General features: G+C 44.8%; 1 protein-coding gene across 1 annotated transcript in view; it reads right to left on the bottom strand.

Annotated features, from left to right (window-relative positions):
- POLR2A (RNA polymerase II subunit A) overlaps positions 1 to 14,810 on the bottom strand; it is a gene marked incomplete in the record, with an annotated part of 2,048,627 nt that overhangs the window by 1,334,808 nt on the left and 699,009 nt on the right. Inside the window, 1 exon segment of the mRNA XM_044077036.1 lies at positions 3,897 to 4,065. Coding sequence (XP_043932971.1) covers positions 3,897 to 4,065 — 169 coding nt within the window.

Here is a 14,810-nt window from a genome sequence, read left to right on the forward strand (position 1 = left end):
TCCTGGAAAGCTATTAATGCAAACTGGACTGCTAACATCTCCTTCATGTTGATAATGTAGATGTTGTAGTCTGACAGGCCACTTGTTTTGTATCCACTTTCCATTTAGATGAGCTCCCCAAGCTTTGTCTGAGGCATCTGTCGTTAAAATCTGACTTGCCTCTGGCCGGGTCACAGAGAGTCCCTTGTTTAGGTGACATTCCTGAGCCCACCACAAAAATTCCTTTTGAATGCAAGGTATTATTTGAATGACAGTGTCCAGATCCTGGCAGTGCTGTGTCCATACATTTTTGAGATACCATTGTAGCTTCCTCATATGCAGTTTGGCATTGGGAAGCACCAGAATACAAGATGCCATGAACCCTAAGGCTTGAAGGACTGTCCTTGCAGTCAGCCCGGACTGATGAGATAGTTGATGGAAGTAAAGGGATAGACTCTTTTGTTTGTCCGGGGTTAAAAAGCCATCTGGGATGTTGTATTCAGTCTCACACCCAGAAAGCACATGTCTTGAGAGGGTACTAGACTGGACTTTATTTCGCTCACAGAATACCCTAGGCATCTTAGCACTGCTATCACATATTCCAAATGATGAAGAAGCTCTTCCTTCCTTGAGCCAGAATTAGGCAGTCGTCCAAATAAGGATAGATCTGTATTCCTTTTAGTCTGAAGAAAGCTATCACTGGAGCCAGAACTTTCGTGAACACTCTGGGCAGTAGATAAGCCAAAGGGCAATGCAGAGAACTGATAGTGAGAAGTCCCAGCTCGAAAACGCAGATACTTTCTGCAACTTAGTCTGATAGGAACATGAAGGTAAGCCTCCTTGAGATCCAAAGTTACCATCCAATGATCTTTGCCCAGCAGAGGTAAAAGCTGCTGTAACGTCAACATTTTGAACTTGGGAATGTCCAGATAAGTGTTGAGGATAGATAAATCCAAAATTGGTCTCCACGTGTTCCCCTTCTTTGGTACTAGGAACAGGCGAGAATAAAATCCTAGGCCCACTTCTGGCAGAGGAACCGGCTGTATGGCCCCTAGTTGGAGCAACAGAGAAACCTGTTTGTGAGCCTCTATTCTTTGTTGAGGAGGAACGTCTGGCATGCCTTTGAAAGGAGGCAAGGTATGGAAATAAAACCTGTAGCCGTGGTGTATGATATCCAATACCCATCTGTCCTGGGTAATTAAACTCCAATTTTCTTTAAAAAGCGCCAACCTTCCTCCCAAAGGTGCTGCCAGACGAGCAGGCTCTGGCAGCTGAAAAGGTAGGTCATTGGGTCTGCTTACGAAAGGACTGACCCCTGCCCTCACCAAGCCTGTGCAGGAGAACTCCCTGTTCTAGGCCTGAAAGAGCCCTGAGCTCTGCCCTTACCACATCTAGATCTACCCCTAGACTGGGAATCATAAGAAGGATACGTCCACCCCTTAGTAGGCCAATTTCTACTAAACTTTGGAGGCTGGACCTGCAAAAAATCTTTAACAGTCTGCATAGACTTAGCCTTGTCTTCCATTTTCTTTAAAACTGTCTCAACAGGAGGACCAAACAACACGTCAGATTGTAAAGGAGCATCTAAAATCCTTGTTTTAAGATGTTCAGACAAATTCTGATCCCTCAGCCAGGCGTGCCTGCGAAGAACTGACCCAGTGGCAGCCACCCTAGACGAGGCCTGTACAGCATCAAAACCACATTGCAAAGAATGCTTACCCACCTGTTCAGAAACATGCACTAAATCTTGCAACTCTTTACAATCAATACCTACTGCCAGAGCATCAACCTTAGACTTCAATTGTGAAAGGAGATAGTTTTGGTATTTCAACATGTGAAACTGGCAATTCAGAGCCCTCATAGCAAGAGTGGAAGTAGTATAGACTTTCTTTCCCCATCTATCCAAGGCCCTAGCCTCCTTGTCTGCAGGAACCGGATTTTTAACAGAAGCCTTAACACCTTTAGGCCCCTGGCTAACAGTTTCTGGGTCTGCCCTAGGACTCTTAAAAAGATACTTATGAGCTTCAGGCACCCTGTAATATCTATCCGGCTTAACAGGAGCAGGAGGCAAAGAATCAGGATTAAGAGAAGCCTCTGTAAAAACATCTTCCACTACATCCAAAACAGGAGGTATAGCCAAAGGCCTATGCTGGGGTAAAAACAGAAATTCCCTAAGCCTTTTCCTGGAATCAGAGAAGTCCTGACCTTCCCACTTAAAATGCTCCCTCATGGCATGAAGAGTTTCTGAGAAAGAAAAAACCTCAGAAGGAGTAGCAGAAGGAGTAGAATCATCCACATCAGAATCGAATAAGGAGAGTACTCCTGCAAGTCTTCAGTCAAGACTCCGAAATATCTGAAGCCTGCTCAAAACCCCCCAGCTCAGGCTCCACCCTAGGTCTCTTATCAGGAGGGGGCATAGAACCCCTAATTAAAGTAATCAAATCTTCTGCCATTTTAAGCATATGCTTCTTGGGCACAGTACCTGAAGAGCTAGGGGTAACACCAACTGAAGCCAAACCTGGCCTGCCCCTGGGAGAAGCCTTTGAAACAGAAGGAGAGGGCCTAGCCACCTTAGGAAGGGAGGGAGTATAGTAACCTTAGAAGCCCCTCAGCCTGACTTGTCTCCTGAGAGGCCACATCTTGCAATAATAAGGTCTCACCCTGGGAACACAAAGAAACCTCCGGTGGAGCCACCGGCTCCACCGACACCTCTAAAGAACCGGCGTCCGGTACAGACGGTTCTTCTAGCCTAGGCTTAACTGCCTTGTCCTTGCGCTTCTTCGAAGAAGCGGGCGGAGCATCCGACGGCATTTTATAGTTGCACCGCTTCCCAAAGACTAACCTTGCACAATCCAACCTTCTCTTTATAGTGCGTTTATTAAATCTAGCACAAGAGCGGCAGCCAACAACGTCGTGCTCAGGCCCTAAGCAAGGAATACACAAAGTATGATAATCTCTATGCGGTATCTGTTTCCCACAAGAAATGCAATTATTGACTTTTCTGACATCCGGTAAATGACTGAGGCAAGAAAAAACTAAAATATTCCCCAACGGGGTACTTAGCCAACTTTGAACTCGGTCTGAAACTTCTAAATCGAAAAATCTCAGAACGCCAACCGGCACTTGCAATGCTGCTTCTGCATCGGACCATGCGGCAAAAAAGACTGAGGATATGACGGTCATGCGCATTTGTACCCTGACGTCCTGATGTCAGTCAAATGCGCCCTGACCGACGTCAGCCTTATACTTTGATATTCGGGCCGACCGAGGACAGCGGACTACCCAAGTGTAAGGACTGCAGCAATGTGAGATGAAGAACATCTACTAGTTCCACACTGTTTGTATATGTATACATATTATACATACACACGTGTGTACATTTAATGGGAAAGTCAAACGTTTTACAGGGAACAGTCCCTAAACCCAAATTTATAACCCAGTTGCACACTTACAAAACTGCAAGGGAACAGAAGCTCCAAAATAAATGTAATTGTGCTACCCTTAAAATTGGAAGGGTTGTGGTAGGGAAATTTCATGAAAAAACATCTGGGTGGAAAACGACAGGTGGGTGTATGAAAGCTAGCAACCTGGTTTGACAAACCGTGGATCATCAATGTTCCTAAAATGATCAAATCACCTTCTATAATATTTATTCATTTACAACAGGATCACTGCAGAAACCGTTCCTACACACAAGTGTGTGGTCTCTATATACACACAAATATATATATATATATATATATATATATATATATATATATATATATATATATATATATATATATATATGTATATAAAACTGGAGCACCTTTCATCTCCATATGAGATATCCTTGCTTTACTGCAGCCAGCTGATCAACCTTCACAGCACACAGCTCTACCTTCATAATGACTTGATGAAAATTTTAAGATTCCTACCTTCAATAAGCAGCCAGTTGTTAATGACTGTCTGAATGTTTCCATAAAACATACGTGTGATATCATGGCCCATCTCCAAATAGGATATGTGTACGAGTGACCCTGCTGAGGTACCCAGAGACTTCTTACACAGAATGCCCATGACAAGTTCACCATTCTCAACAACGACCTAACAAAAAAGTTCATAAACCATTATAACCACGCAACTTACCAAAATATAGAATATCCATGTGACAGAATGATAAACAATGACAGTATTTATTAAGTACATTTATTAAGTACATTAAGTACATTTATTAAGTACATTAAGTACATTTATTAAGTACATTAAGTACATTTATTAAGTACATTTATTAAGTACATTTATTAAGTACATTTATTAAGTACATTTATTAAGTACATTTATTAAACCTCTCCTCTTCCTGCAACCTTAGTTCAACAAGGTTCTATCCGGGGCCCACTCCACTGAACAATCTTCACTAAAACTTCATACAACTACAAAAAGGTTCCACACCCACTTTAGTATGTGCCACTCCTATCCAACTAGAATAAATTACCCAACACTCATTTGCAGCTATTGAAGCTTTGACTAAAATACCAAACTAATTTTGAATCTCAAAAAAACACAACTAATCCTATTTCCCATACTAGAGCCCCAGACATCCCCCAACATTCAAAATTATCTCAGCCAATACCATTATAACTCCAGTTCCCAGTACTAAGCTATTAGGGGGTTACAAATGACCAAAATTTGCTATTTGATGCTCATATCTCACAGTCCATTAAAAAGTACATAAAAACTAGTGTGCCTTTACAGGGGTAAACAATACCACAGCAGACACCAGAGTTATTATAGCTAGAACCTCAACCTTACTTTACGCATCTCCAATAATTACCAACATTAGAAAGGCTGATGTGACTAACTAGAAACCTGTTACAATAAAATAGCAAAATTTGCAACAGTTGCCAACTATAGATCCCACCACTGCCACTCTTACAAAACTTTAAATGGATTGAATTCCCCTCACTGCTAAAATACAATCAGGTCAAAATTGCCCACCATATTATAAACCAGCCTGAAAAAAACTAGTCTTAAAGAACATACTAACTACTCCAATAAGTGTCTTCTCTCTAGCAATAAGGCACTATTAGAAATAAAAAGCAAAAATCACCCTGCAGATTCCCTATACTCGTGTTACGTTGCCAAAGACTGGAATAGTCTTCCATTACACATCAAAAAGTACAGTTGTGTACACTTACCATAAACGGAGATGTTAAGAGTGTATTCACTGTTGCAGTCCTGGTTTCCCTCCCTCCAGCTCCCTGGTTTTCTCTCAGAACTCTCTCTTTTACTACTCCCCCCCCCTTTCAGGAGTATTGGTATTTACTTTTTACTGGTCATCTGCCTGAAGGCAGCCCTCAGTTGGCCCAAATACCAGAGTCTTGGGATTTCTACGTTGGATGCTGTCGCCTCTTCCATGACATCAGGTCATCAGGGGTATAAAACAGGCAGCCGATGCCATTACATCAGTTTTTCTTGCCCCAGATGTCAGGAGCCCCAAAAACAGAAGCTAGTATATGGTGTGGAAGACCAATAGCAAAAAGTAAATACCAATGTCATTAAAAATGGCTATAAAGAAAAGATAGGCCATAAAGAGGATAGGTAGAAAGGATGGAGAAAACCAGGGGGCTGGAGGGAAGGAAACCAGGACTGCAACAGTGAATACACTAACATCTACATTTATGTTAAGTGTACACAACTGTACTATGTTAAGTGTACACAACTGTACTATGTTAAGTGTACACAACTGTACTATGTTAAGTGTACACAACTGTACTATGTTAAGTGTACACAACTGTACTATGTTAAGTGTACACAACTGTACTATGTTAAGTGTACACAACTGTACTATGTTAAGTGTACACAACTGTACTATGTTAAGTGTACACAACTGTACTATGTTAAGTGTACACAACTGTACTATGTTAAGTGTACACAACTGTACTATGTTAAGTGTACACAACTGTACTATGCTCATGTTTCACTGTTGCAGTCATCACACTTGGGTTGATTCCCAAAGCTGAGGAAGGGTGGAGGCAGTCAAGAAGTGTTAGGGCTGGCTAATAGGCCTTGTAAGACTGCTGTAACAAATCCAGCTCTGGGATTTAGAACAAATAGGTAAAGTGGTAATGCTTAGTGAAGGTGTGTACAGAACTCCAGGTTGCAGCTTCCAGAAATTCCCTGGTAGGGACTCCCCTGAGAAATGCTGCATAGGTGGAAGTAGCCCTAGTGGAATGTGTTCTGATCTCCTGTGGGGTAGGTTTTCCATGGTGCTTGTAGCAGAAATGGATGCAGTGTTCTACCCATTTGGAAATGGTTTGCTTTGAAATGGCCTTGCCCTCTGCCCCTGAGGCACAGCCGACTAACAGCTGGTCAGATTTTCTGAAAAGTTTAGTCCAGTCAAGGTAGAACCTGAGCTGTGTGCACGTCCAAGGACTGCAGGATCCTTTGCCCTTTATTCTGAGGATTAGGGAATAAGGTTAGCAAATGGATGGATTGGTTTAGAGCCACACTGGACACCACCTTAGGCATAAAGGATGGGTTAGTCCCGAGGGAAACCCTGTCAGCATGGAAAATAAAGGATTCCACAGCCATTAGTGCCTGTAACTCAGACACTCTTCTGGCTGAAGTTATGGGTAAAAGAAAGTCTGTTTTCCAGGAGATGAATTTTAACTCTGTTGAAGCAGAAGGTTCAAAAGGGGGAAGCGTGAGCTTTTCCAATACAAAGTTAAGGTCCCAGGCAGGGGTTGGTGCTCTCTTAGGGGGACCTTAAGTTGTTAGCCCCTCTCAGGAATGGTTTGATGAGGGTGAGAAAATAGAGGTGACTCAGTATTATGAGCCGAGATGGCAGAGGCATGAATCTTCATGGAGAAGGATAGGCCGCTGTGGAGTAGCTCTGCTAAGTAATCAAGATTTGAGGTAAGGAGGGCACTGCTGTGTCCTTTCCTTGAGACAGATTCCAAGAACCATATCTTTTCCACGTTGCAGCATAGAATTTCCTAGTACTAGGCCTTCTGGCCTCAAAAATGATGTCCAGCACCTGTTTACTGAGGGTTGCTGGTGGTGTATTTCAGGGGATAAGCCAGGCTGCAAGGTTTAGGGTTTGCAACTGTGGATGCAAAACCTGCCCCTACTGCTGAGCCAGCAGGGAAGGTGTCTGATGAATGTGCCAGGGTGGCACGGTTGTCAGACTGCATAAGAGTGGGTACACCAGTGCTGACATGGCCAGTCTGGGGCAATACGAATTGCCCTTGGCCTGTCCCGTTTGATCTTGAGTAGTACTTTTGAGAGGAGAGACGGGGAAAAAAATAAATTGAGAGGTTTTCCCATTTGAAAGATAGGGCATCCACCTTCCAGGCCATGCTGTGAGGATTCCTGGTGCAGAATTTGCTCAACTGGTGGTTCTCGGGGGAGGAAAAGATGTCCACATCTGGTGTCCCCCACCTGTGGATTAGAAGACAGAAGGTGTTTGGCTCCAATTTCCACTCGTGTGGGTCCAGGAGATTTCTGTTCAAGTCTGCCAGTGAATTTTGTTTGCCTGGCAGGAATTGAGTTTGTACATGCACTTGGTTGCGCAAGGCTGTGTTCCACAGGGCCAAGGCTAACCAGAGCGGGTAAGAATGGGTTTCCCCCCTGCTTGTTTATGTACCACAACTGTGGTATTGTCTTTTTATCAGCAGCTGTCCTGGAAGAATTGAGTATTTGAAGGCTGTCAGAGTGTTCTGTTCAGCTAGCATCTCGTTTTGATGTGCAGGAGATTTTGTCCCGGGCTCCACTTGCCCTGAATGCAATTACCTGCCATGTGAGCCCCCCCCCATGCATAGCCTGATGAGTCTGTTGTCAGGGTTTGGGTAGTGAGGGGTTGAGTGAAAGGAGTCCCTTGTTGTGGCTGAATGCTTCTGCCCACCAAAGGAACTCTGCCCTTGGAGAGGGTATGACAGGAATGAGTTTCCAGGTCCAGAGAATGTTGGCATCAAAGACTTAAGTACCACTGAAGTTTCCTCATATGCAGTTTTGTATATGGAATTAGCAAAATGCACGAAGCCATAAACTCTAGGGCTTGCAGTATTTTCCTTTCAGATACCTGGGTTTTGGTGGCCATTTGAAGTAGTAGTCCAAATAGACCCGTTTTTCTGGAGTGAGAAATGCCATCTGGGAAGTTGTGGTCAAGTTTGCTCCCAGGAATACAATTTTTTGACTGGGCACCAGTTGTGATTTCTTTTCATTGATATGTACCCCAATGAACTAAGGAGTCTTTTTACAAATGCCAGGTGCTGAAGTAGCAATTCCTGACTGTCCGCCTGAATCAGGCAAGCATCCAAGTATGAAAAAACTTGGATTTTTCTTTGCCTGCAGCATGCAATGGCTGGAGCCAGGAACTTTGTGAATACTCCGGGCGCAATAGATAAGCCAAAGGGAAGTGCAGAGAATGGATAGTGCATAGACCCTGCCCTGAAGCGTAGATATTTCCTGCAAGACTCCCTTATGGGGATGTACAGAAGTCTAGGGTGACTAACCAGGCATCTTTTGGCTAGCATAGGGAGAACCTGTTGCAGGGTAAACATTCTGAATTTTGGGACCACCAGAAAGGTGTTGAGAATAGATAGATCCAGGACTGGGCACCAAGAGCCTACTTTTCTGGCCACTAGGAACAGTAGAGTAGTACAGTTGCGTATACTTACCATAAATGTAGATGTTGAGTGTATTCACTGTTGCAGTCATTACATTTGGGCTATCTGCCTGCAGGTAAGCCCTCAGTCGGCCTGAGTACCAGAGTCTTGATTTCTGCGTCTGATGCTGTCGCTTCTTCCATGACGTCAGGGGTATAAAACATGCAGCAGATGCAATTACACCAGTTTTTTTTTGCTTTAGATGTCAGGTGCCCCAAAAAATAGGAAGCAATTACATGGTATGCAACACCCCCAGCAAAAAGCAAGTGCACATGGATATAAGAAATGCCAAACAAAGATATGTGGGAAGTAAAGAAGTCAGGGGGCTGGAAGGGAGAGTAACCAGGACTGCAACAGTGAATACACCAACATCTACATTTATGGTAGGTCTACACAACTGCACTATGTTCATGTTTCACTGTTGCAGTCATTACATTTGGGTTGATTACCAAAGCTAAGGATGGGTGGAGTAGGTAGTTAAGCATTGGGGCTGGCAATCAGGCCCTGTAAGACTGCTGTGGCAAATCCAGCTCTGGATTTAGAAAACATAGGTAAGTGGTAATGCTTGGTTAAAGTGTGTACAGAGGTCCAGGTTGCAGCCTCCAGCATGTCCCTGGTAGGGACTCCCCTGAGGAATGCTGTAAAGGTTGATGTAGCCCTAGTGGAATGCGTTCTGATCCCCTGTGGGGTAGGTTTCCCATGGCGCTTGTAGCAGAAATGGATGCAGTGTGCTATCCATTTAGAAATGGTTTGCATTGAAATGGCCTTGCCCTCTGCCCCTACAGCAAAGCTGACTAGCAGTTGGTCAGATTTTCTGAAAGACTTAGTCCTGCCTGGTAATAGAACATGAGCTGCCTGTGCACGTCCAGGGAGTGCAGGATCTGTTCCCCTTTATTCTGAAGATTAGCAGAAAAAAGTAAGCAAATGAATGGATTGGTTTAAAGCCACACTAGATACCAACTTGGGCATAAAGATGGGTTCGTCCTGAGGGAGGCCCTGTCCGCATGGAAGATAATGAAGGGTTCCACGGCCATAAGGGCCGGCAATTCAGACACTCTTCTTGTTGAAGTGATGGCCAGAAGTAAAGCTGTTTTCCATGAGAGGAATTTTAACTCCGCTGTGACAGCAGGTTCAAAGGGTGGAAGCGTGAGCTTTTCCAAAACAAAGTTAAGGTCCCAGGCAGGAGTGGGACCTCTCCTGTGGGGTCTTAAATTATTGGCTCCTCTCGAACTGTTTGAGCAGAGGATGAGAAAAAAGTGGTGGCTCAGTATTATAATGAGCTGAGATGGCAGAGGCATGGATCTTAATTGAACAGAAGGATAAGCCTTTGTGGAGCATTTAGGTTCATAGGCAAGTATTAGGCTATTGGCCCTCAGGCCTACATAAGCCTAGCCAAAAATGTACCCTGGCTTTCGCCACCCAAGAAAATTTTCCTGTGCCCCTGTCGAGCAGAGCCACAGAAGTGATCCCTGGGGGGAATTTCCTATTTCCCATCCAATCACAATTTTTCTTGAGTGCTAATGAGGAGCTCTGTGACAGATGGGTAGTATGTTCCAGAGTATGGGAAGTCTCTGGGACAGGAATCTATCCCTCCAGCAGGTTTTGTTTATTGTGGTGACAAGGTTTAGGTCCCTAGAGCGTGTAGCTCAGAGGGATTGGGATTTCTTTAAGTGGAGCATGTCAGTTCTGGGTTTGATATAGCTTTGTATGTTAGGCAGAGATCGCCTCAGAGTAGGCGATATGCAACTGAGTAAAGCTGGAGTTTGAGAATGTCTGCATAGGGCATCTGTTTGAGGCCAGTAATCTTCTGTGAGGTATTTCTGTGGCCTTTCCAGTTGTAGATGTCGTGAGGTACATACCAAAAGGGGTGTTGTACTCTATAATGGGTCTAATGAGTGATGAGGAGAGGGGAACAATGACCTCTTTTTGGATGAGAAACCTTCTGTGATGAGGTGAGCCACATAAAAGGATTTCCTGACCACTGTGGCAATGTGATCAAGGGAGAGACTACTGTCCACCTGTGTTCCAAGGTCTCACATTTTCAGCGTTAAGTAGACTACCAGCTATGTGGTAGTTCATGGGTTCAGAGTTTTTACAAAGGGGATGACCATACACCTTTTGGCATTGAGCTTCAGGCCATGGCTTTGACACCAGGTATCTGTCAGTGAGGCCCTTTTGTAGTATGTCCACATCGTTAGGAGTTTCGATTATGGCTCCTAGTTTGCAGTCATCTGCAAACTTTGTTAACCAAAGACTTTCTGTGTAGGCCTGTACTTCAGAGAAGTAGATACCAAACAGGAGAGGACCCAGGACTGAACCCTGTGGTACTCCACTTGTCACTGGTCTGAAGTCGGATTTGGAGTCTGCTACTTTCACAGTGTGGATTCTGTCCGTGAGCCAGTTGGCAACCCATCTTGTGACACAGGTATTTATACACAGTTTAGTGAGCTTATCTATAATTCCAGGGGGGGGGGGTGTCGAAAGCCTTGGCGAGATCTAGATAAGCTGTGTGAACCACTTTACCCTCATCTATGGCTTTGGTGACTGCTTCAAAGAAGTCAATCAGGTTTAGGAGACATGATCTGCCTTTTACAAATCCGAACTGGATAGGGTCCAGAGTTTGGAGATTACCAATGTCTTTATGAGTTCCATGATGATACATTCCATGGCCTTGCAGACCAGGCTCATCAGGCTAATGAGGCGGTAGTTCCTAGGGTCCGCTGTGGCTCCCCCTTTGTGGAGTGGGATAACAGTCGTGGTGCGCCATTCAGTGGGCATAAAGCCTAAGGTGAGGCTATGATTTAACATGGTACTTTGGTAGGGTGCCAGTTCATTCCGTAGTTCATGTAGAACGCAGCCTGGGATATTGTCAGGTCCCATGGATGCTGTGATCTTGGCTTTGGAGAGTGCTTTTTACCTGTGCAGCCATAACTCTGCATTCTTCCGGTATAGAGATGGGCCCTCTAGGGGGTGAGAGGGGAGTAAAGTTAGCACTGAACCTATCTGCCAGGATGCTGGCAATATCAGTTGGTTCTGTATATTTAGTGCCATTGTGCTGTAACTCAGAGCAGATCGGAATGTTGCCATTGGGATTCTTGACATAGCTATAGAAGATTTTGTGCTCATCTTTAGTCAGTGGCAATTTTGTTTTCGTAACTAGCTTTGGAGGATTTTACGAGGGATCTCAGCTTCTTACTGAGGTTGACCAGGAGTTCCTCCAGTCATGGGATTTTACTCTTTTGCAACAGTTTCTTTCTTCTGCTGTAGAGTTTATGGCAGTGGACCACTAGACTGACTTCCTTTTTTGGAGGATAGCATCTTGGTTCTATTAGGGATAGCATGATCCATGCATTTGTGCAATTGCTTATAAAAGTGCATTTGTGTAGGATTCAGTCATACTTCTATTGCCCGTTTGCATGGGAATCCTTTAGTTTGCCACTTCTGTCTTAAGTGTGAAGTTGGATTTGGAGAAGTTGTTTTTACGATTGTTTCCCTAACTGGGGGTGGGGGCAAGATGTGGATGTCTAGGGTGATTAGCTTGTGGTCAGATCTGACAGATGAATTTACCTCTGGTGTGGAACACCAGTTGCCTATGTTAATGACCAGGTCTAGGATATTGCTGCCCCTGGTGGGGGTGTGAATAAGTTGATCCATGGCATTGGAATTTATGAATTCCAGAAAACGTTGAGCAAAAGAGCTGGTGCACGAGTAGTTTTCCCAGTTAATGGTGGGGTAGTTGAAATTGCCCATTATTAGGGTGTTGGGTTCTACCCTAATACTTTCCAGTGTATCAAGAAATGAGTGTGAATCCTGGGGCATGGTGGTGGGTCTGTAGCAAGCTACAATTTGGATTGCGGTCTTGCCCAGAGTTAGTTGCACTTGGATAATCTTGGATGCATTATGCTGTGCAACTAGCCTGGAGGTGTGGATATCCTTAATGAATATGGATACGCCTCCACCTTTAGTGCTTCATTCCGGGTTAGGTGACCGAAAGGTGTGGTATGAATTATAGCCTGGTAATGCAGGGGTGCTCTCTGGAGCTTTGAACCAGTCTCTGTCACTGCACAGAGGTCTACGTTCTCCATTTTAAGGAGCGCCTCGAGTGAGTGCATTTTGAGGTTTAGACTTCTAGCATTGAGTAGCATTACCCTCAGATTTTGCTTGCTTGTACCCATTACGGTGATGAATTTGACATTTGAACCTTGCCTAAAAAAGGCAGTATAGGAGGTGGCAAGAGCCTTAGCCAGTATCCGGAATCGCAAGGGCGACACGTGCAGGCCATCTCTGCCAAAGCATCATGGACTGTCGATCATGTCGTCCCAGGCAGACAAATACTGCATCCCCTTAGAATGACACCAGAAGCTTAGCCAATTGAAGTCGATCATTTTGTCCTTGTATTGTGGTATCACTCTAGGTGATGGCAGGATGCTACTCAGGGCTAGAGTCATACTTGCCTGGGCTACAAGATCGGAGAGCTCCTCCATGCCTCTTCATGTAGTCCAGGGAGGTACGTCTCAGGTCATTCACACCAACATGGACAATGATTGATTGTCATATTTGTACTTGTGGAGTGACTCGAGTGCATGCGTTGTGGCGGATCTTGGCACCTGACAAGCAGCTGACAGTAACTTTCTCCTTGTTTAGCCTGGTGAGTGGAACATCAGTGCCTCTGACTAGTCACCTATGACTATAGTGTGTTGGGTACGTTATGCCTTATGGGCTGTGGTTGAGTGGCACACTGAGTTTGTGGGCTGTGTCATTTGGGTTGTGTTGGGGGGTGGAGTTTTGTGTTTCTGCTTCGGAGGTCCCTGATGCTTGGGCAGGCTTTTACTGGAGAGCCTCCGCGGATGTAGGTGTGTGTTTTGTGTTTCTATGTGTGTGTTTTGGTGGTGTAAGTTTTGAGGGACTATGTGAGGAGTGTGGTGTGGTGCAAGTGTTTACCTTCTCCTCTTGACTGTCTAAGTCCAAGTCTTGGGTGAAGACAGCTTTGTTTCCAGTTTGGCTATATATAAGTGCATCTCTCACAGGTTGTAGTGTTGGGTGGTAGGAGGAGAGGGTTGTCTGTGTACATGAGGCCATTGCTGCATTGCCCCAAGATGCCCAGATTCATCAGGTAGACAAGAGAAATTGCCGGGAGCCAACTCTTAATAAATTAAACACCTATCCAGGCATGTCTAAGTACTAAAAACTGATTTCCTCTAGACAAGTGAGGAAAGTTGAGTGCTGTAGTAATTTGCAGCTCATTTAGTGCTTATGAGTACTGAAGTGCAGAGTTCAAAGAAACCGATTTGAGTGCTGAAACTAGAAAACTGGCTAGTTCTAAGAAACTAAATTAAGCTAGAAGGCTTCCCTCCAACACAAAGGCTTGGGGGCTCAGAAGCCTACAAACAGTCTAGACCACTTACAGGAAAGGCAGGAAACGAGCTTAAAAATGTTTTTTCTTTCTTTCCCAGATGCTCTCTGCTTCTGCTCAGTAATCTAGTATACGAGGCAAGTTGGGCACACAGTTGTGTCCATTCCCTGAGACAGGCTCCAGGAGTAGCATCTTTTCCATTTTTCCTCGAATAAGATTTTCTCGTACTAGGCCTCCTTTCCTCAAGAATGACATCCAGCACCTCCTTACTGAGAGTTGCTGGAGAAGAATTCAAAGGATAAGCCAGGCTGCTAGGTTCAGGGTCTGTAGCTGAGGGTGCAGAATCTGGACTGCCTGCTGGGACAGCAGGGAAGGAGTCAGAGGCAGGTACCATGGTGGCAGCACTTTCAGGCTGCGCAAAAGAGGGCACGAGTGCTGGCGTGGCCAGTCTGCTGCAATCAGAATAGTTATTGGCTTGTCTCATTTGATCTTTAGTAGAACCTTCGAGGGGAGGGGCAGAGGGGGAAAGGCATAGGTAGAGATTTTCCAAGGTGAAGAACAGGGCATCCACTTTCCAAGCTTGGCTGTGGGGAGTTCTGGTGCAATATTTGCTCAATTGATAGTTCTGAGGGGAAGTAAAAAGGTCCACCTCTGGTGTCCCCCACCTGTGCCTCAAAAGCTTGAATATTTTGAATTCCAGTTTCCACTTGTGTGGGTGCATGAGACTTCTGCTCAAGTCATCTGCCAGTGAATTTAGTTTGCCTGGCAGTAACTGAGCTTGCAGGTGCACTTGGCTGTTCAAGGCGGTGTTCCACAGCGCCATGGCTAAT

Source organism: Protopterus annectens, chromosome 7.part0, assembly GCF_019279795.1.
Source record: "Protopterus annectens isolate FY-2018-M chromosome 7.part0, PAN1.0, whole genome shotgun sequence".
NCBI lineage: Eukaryota > Metazoa > Chordata > Ceratodontiformes > Protopteridae > Protopterus > Protopterus annectens.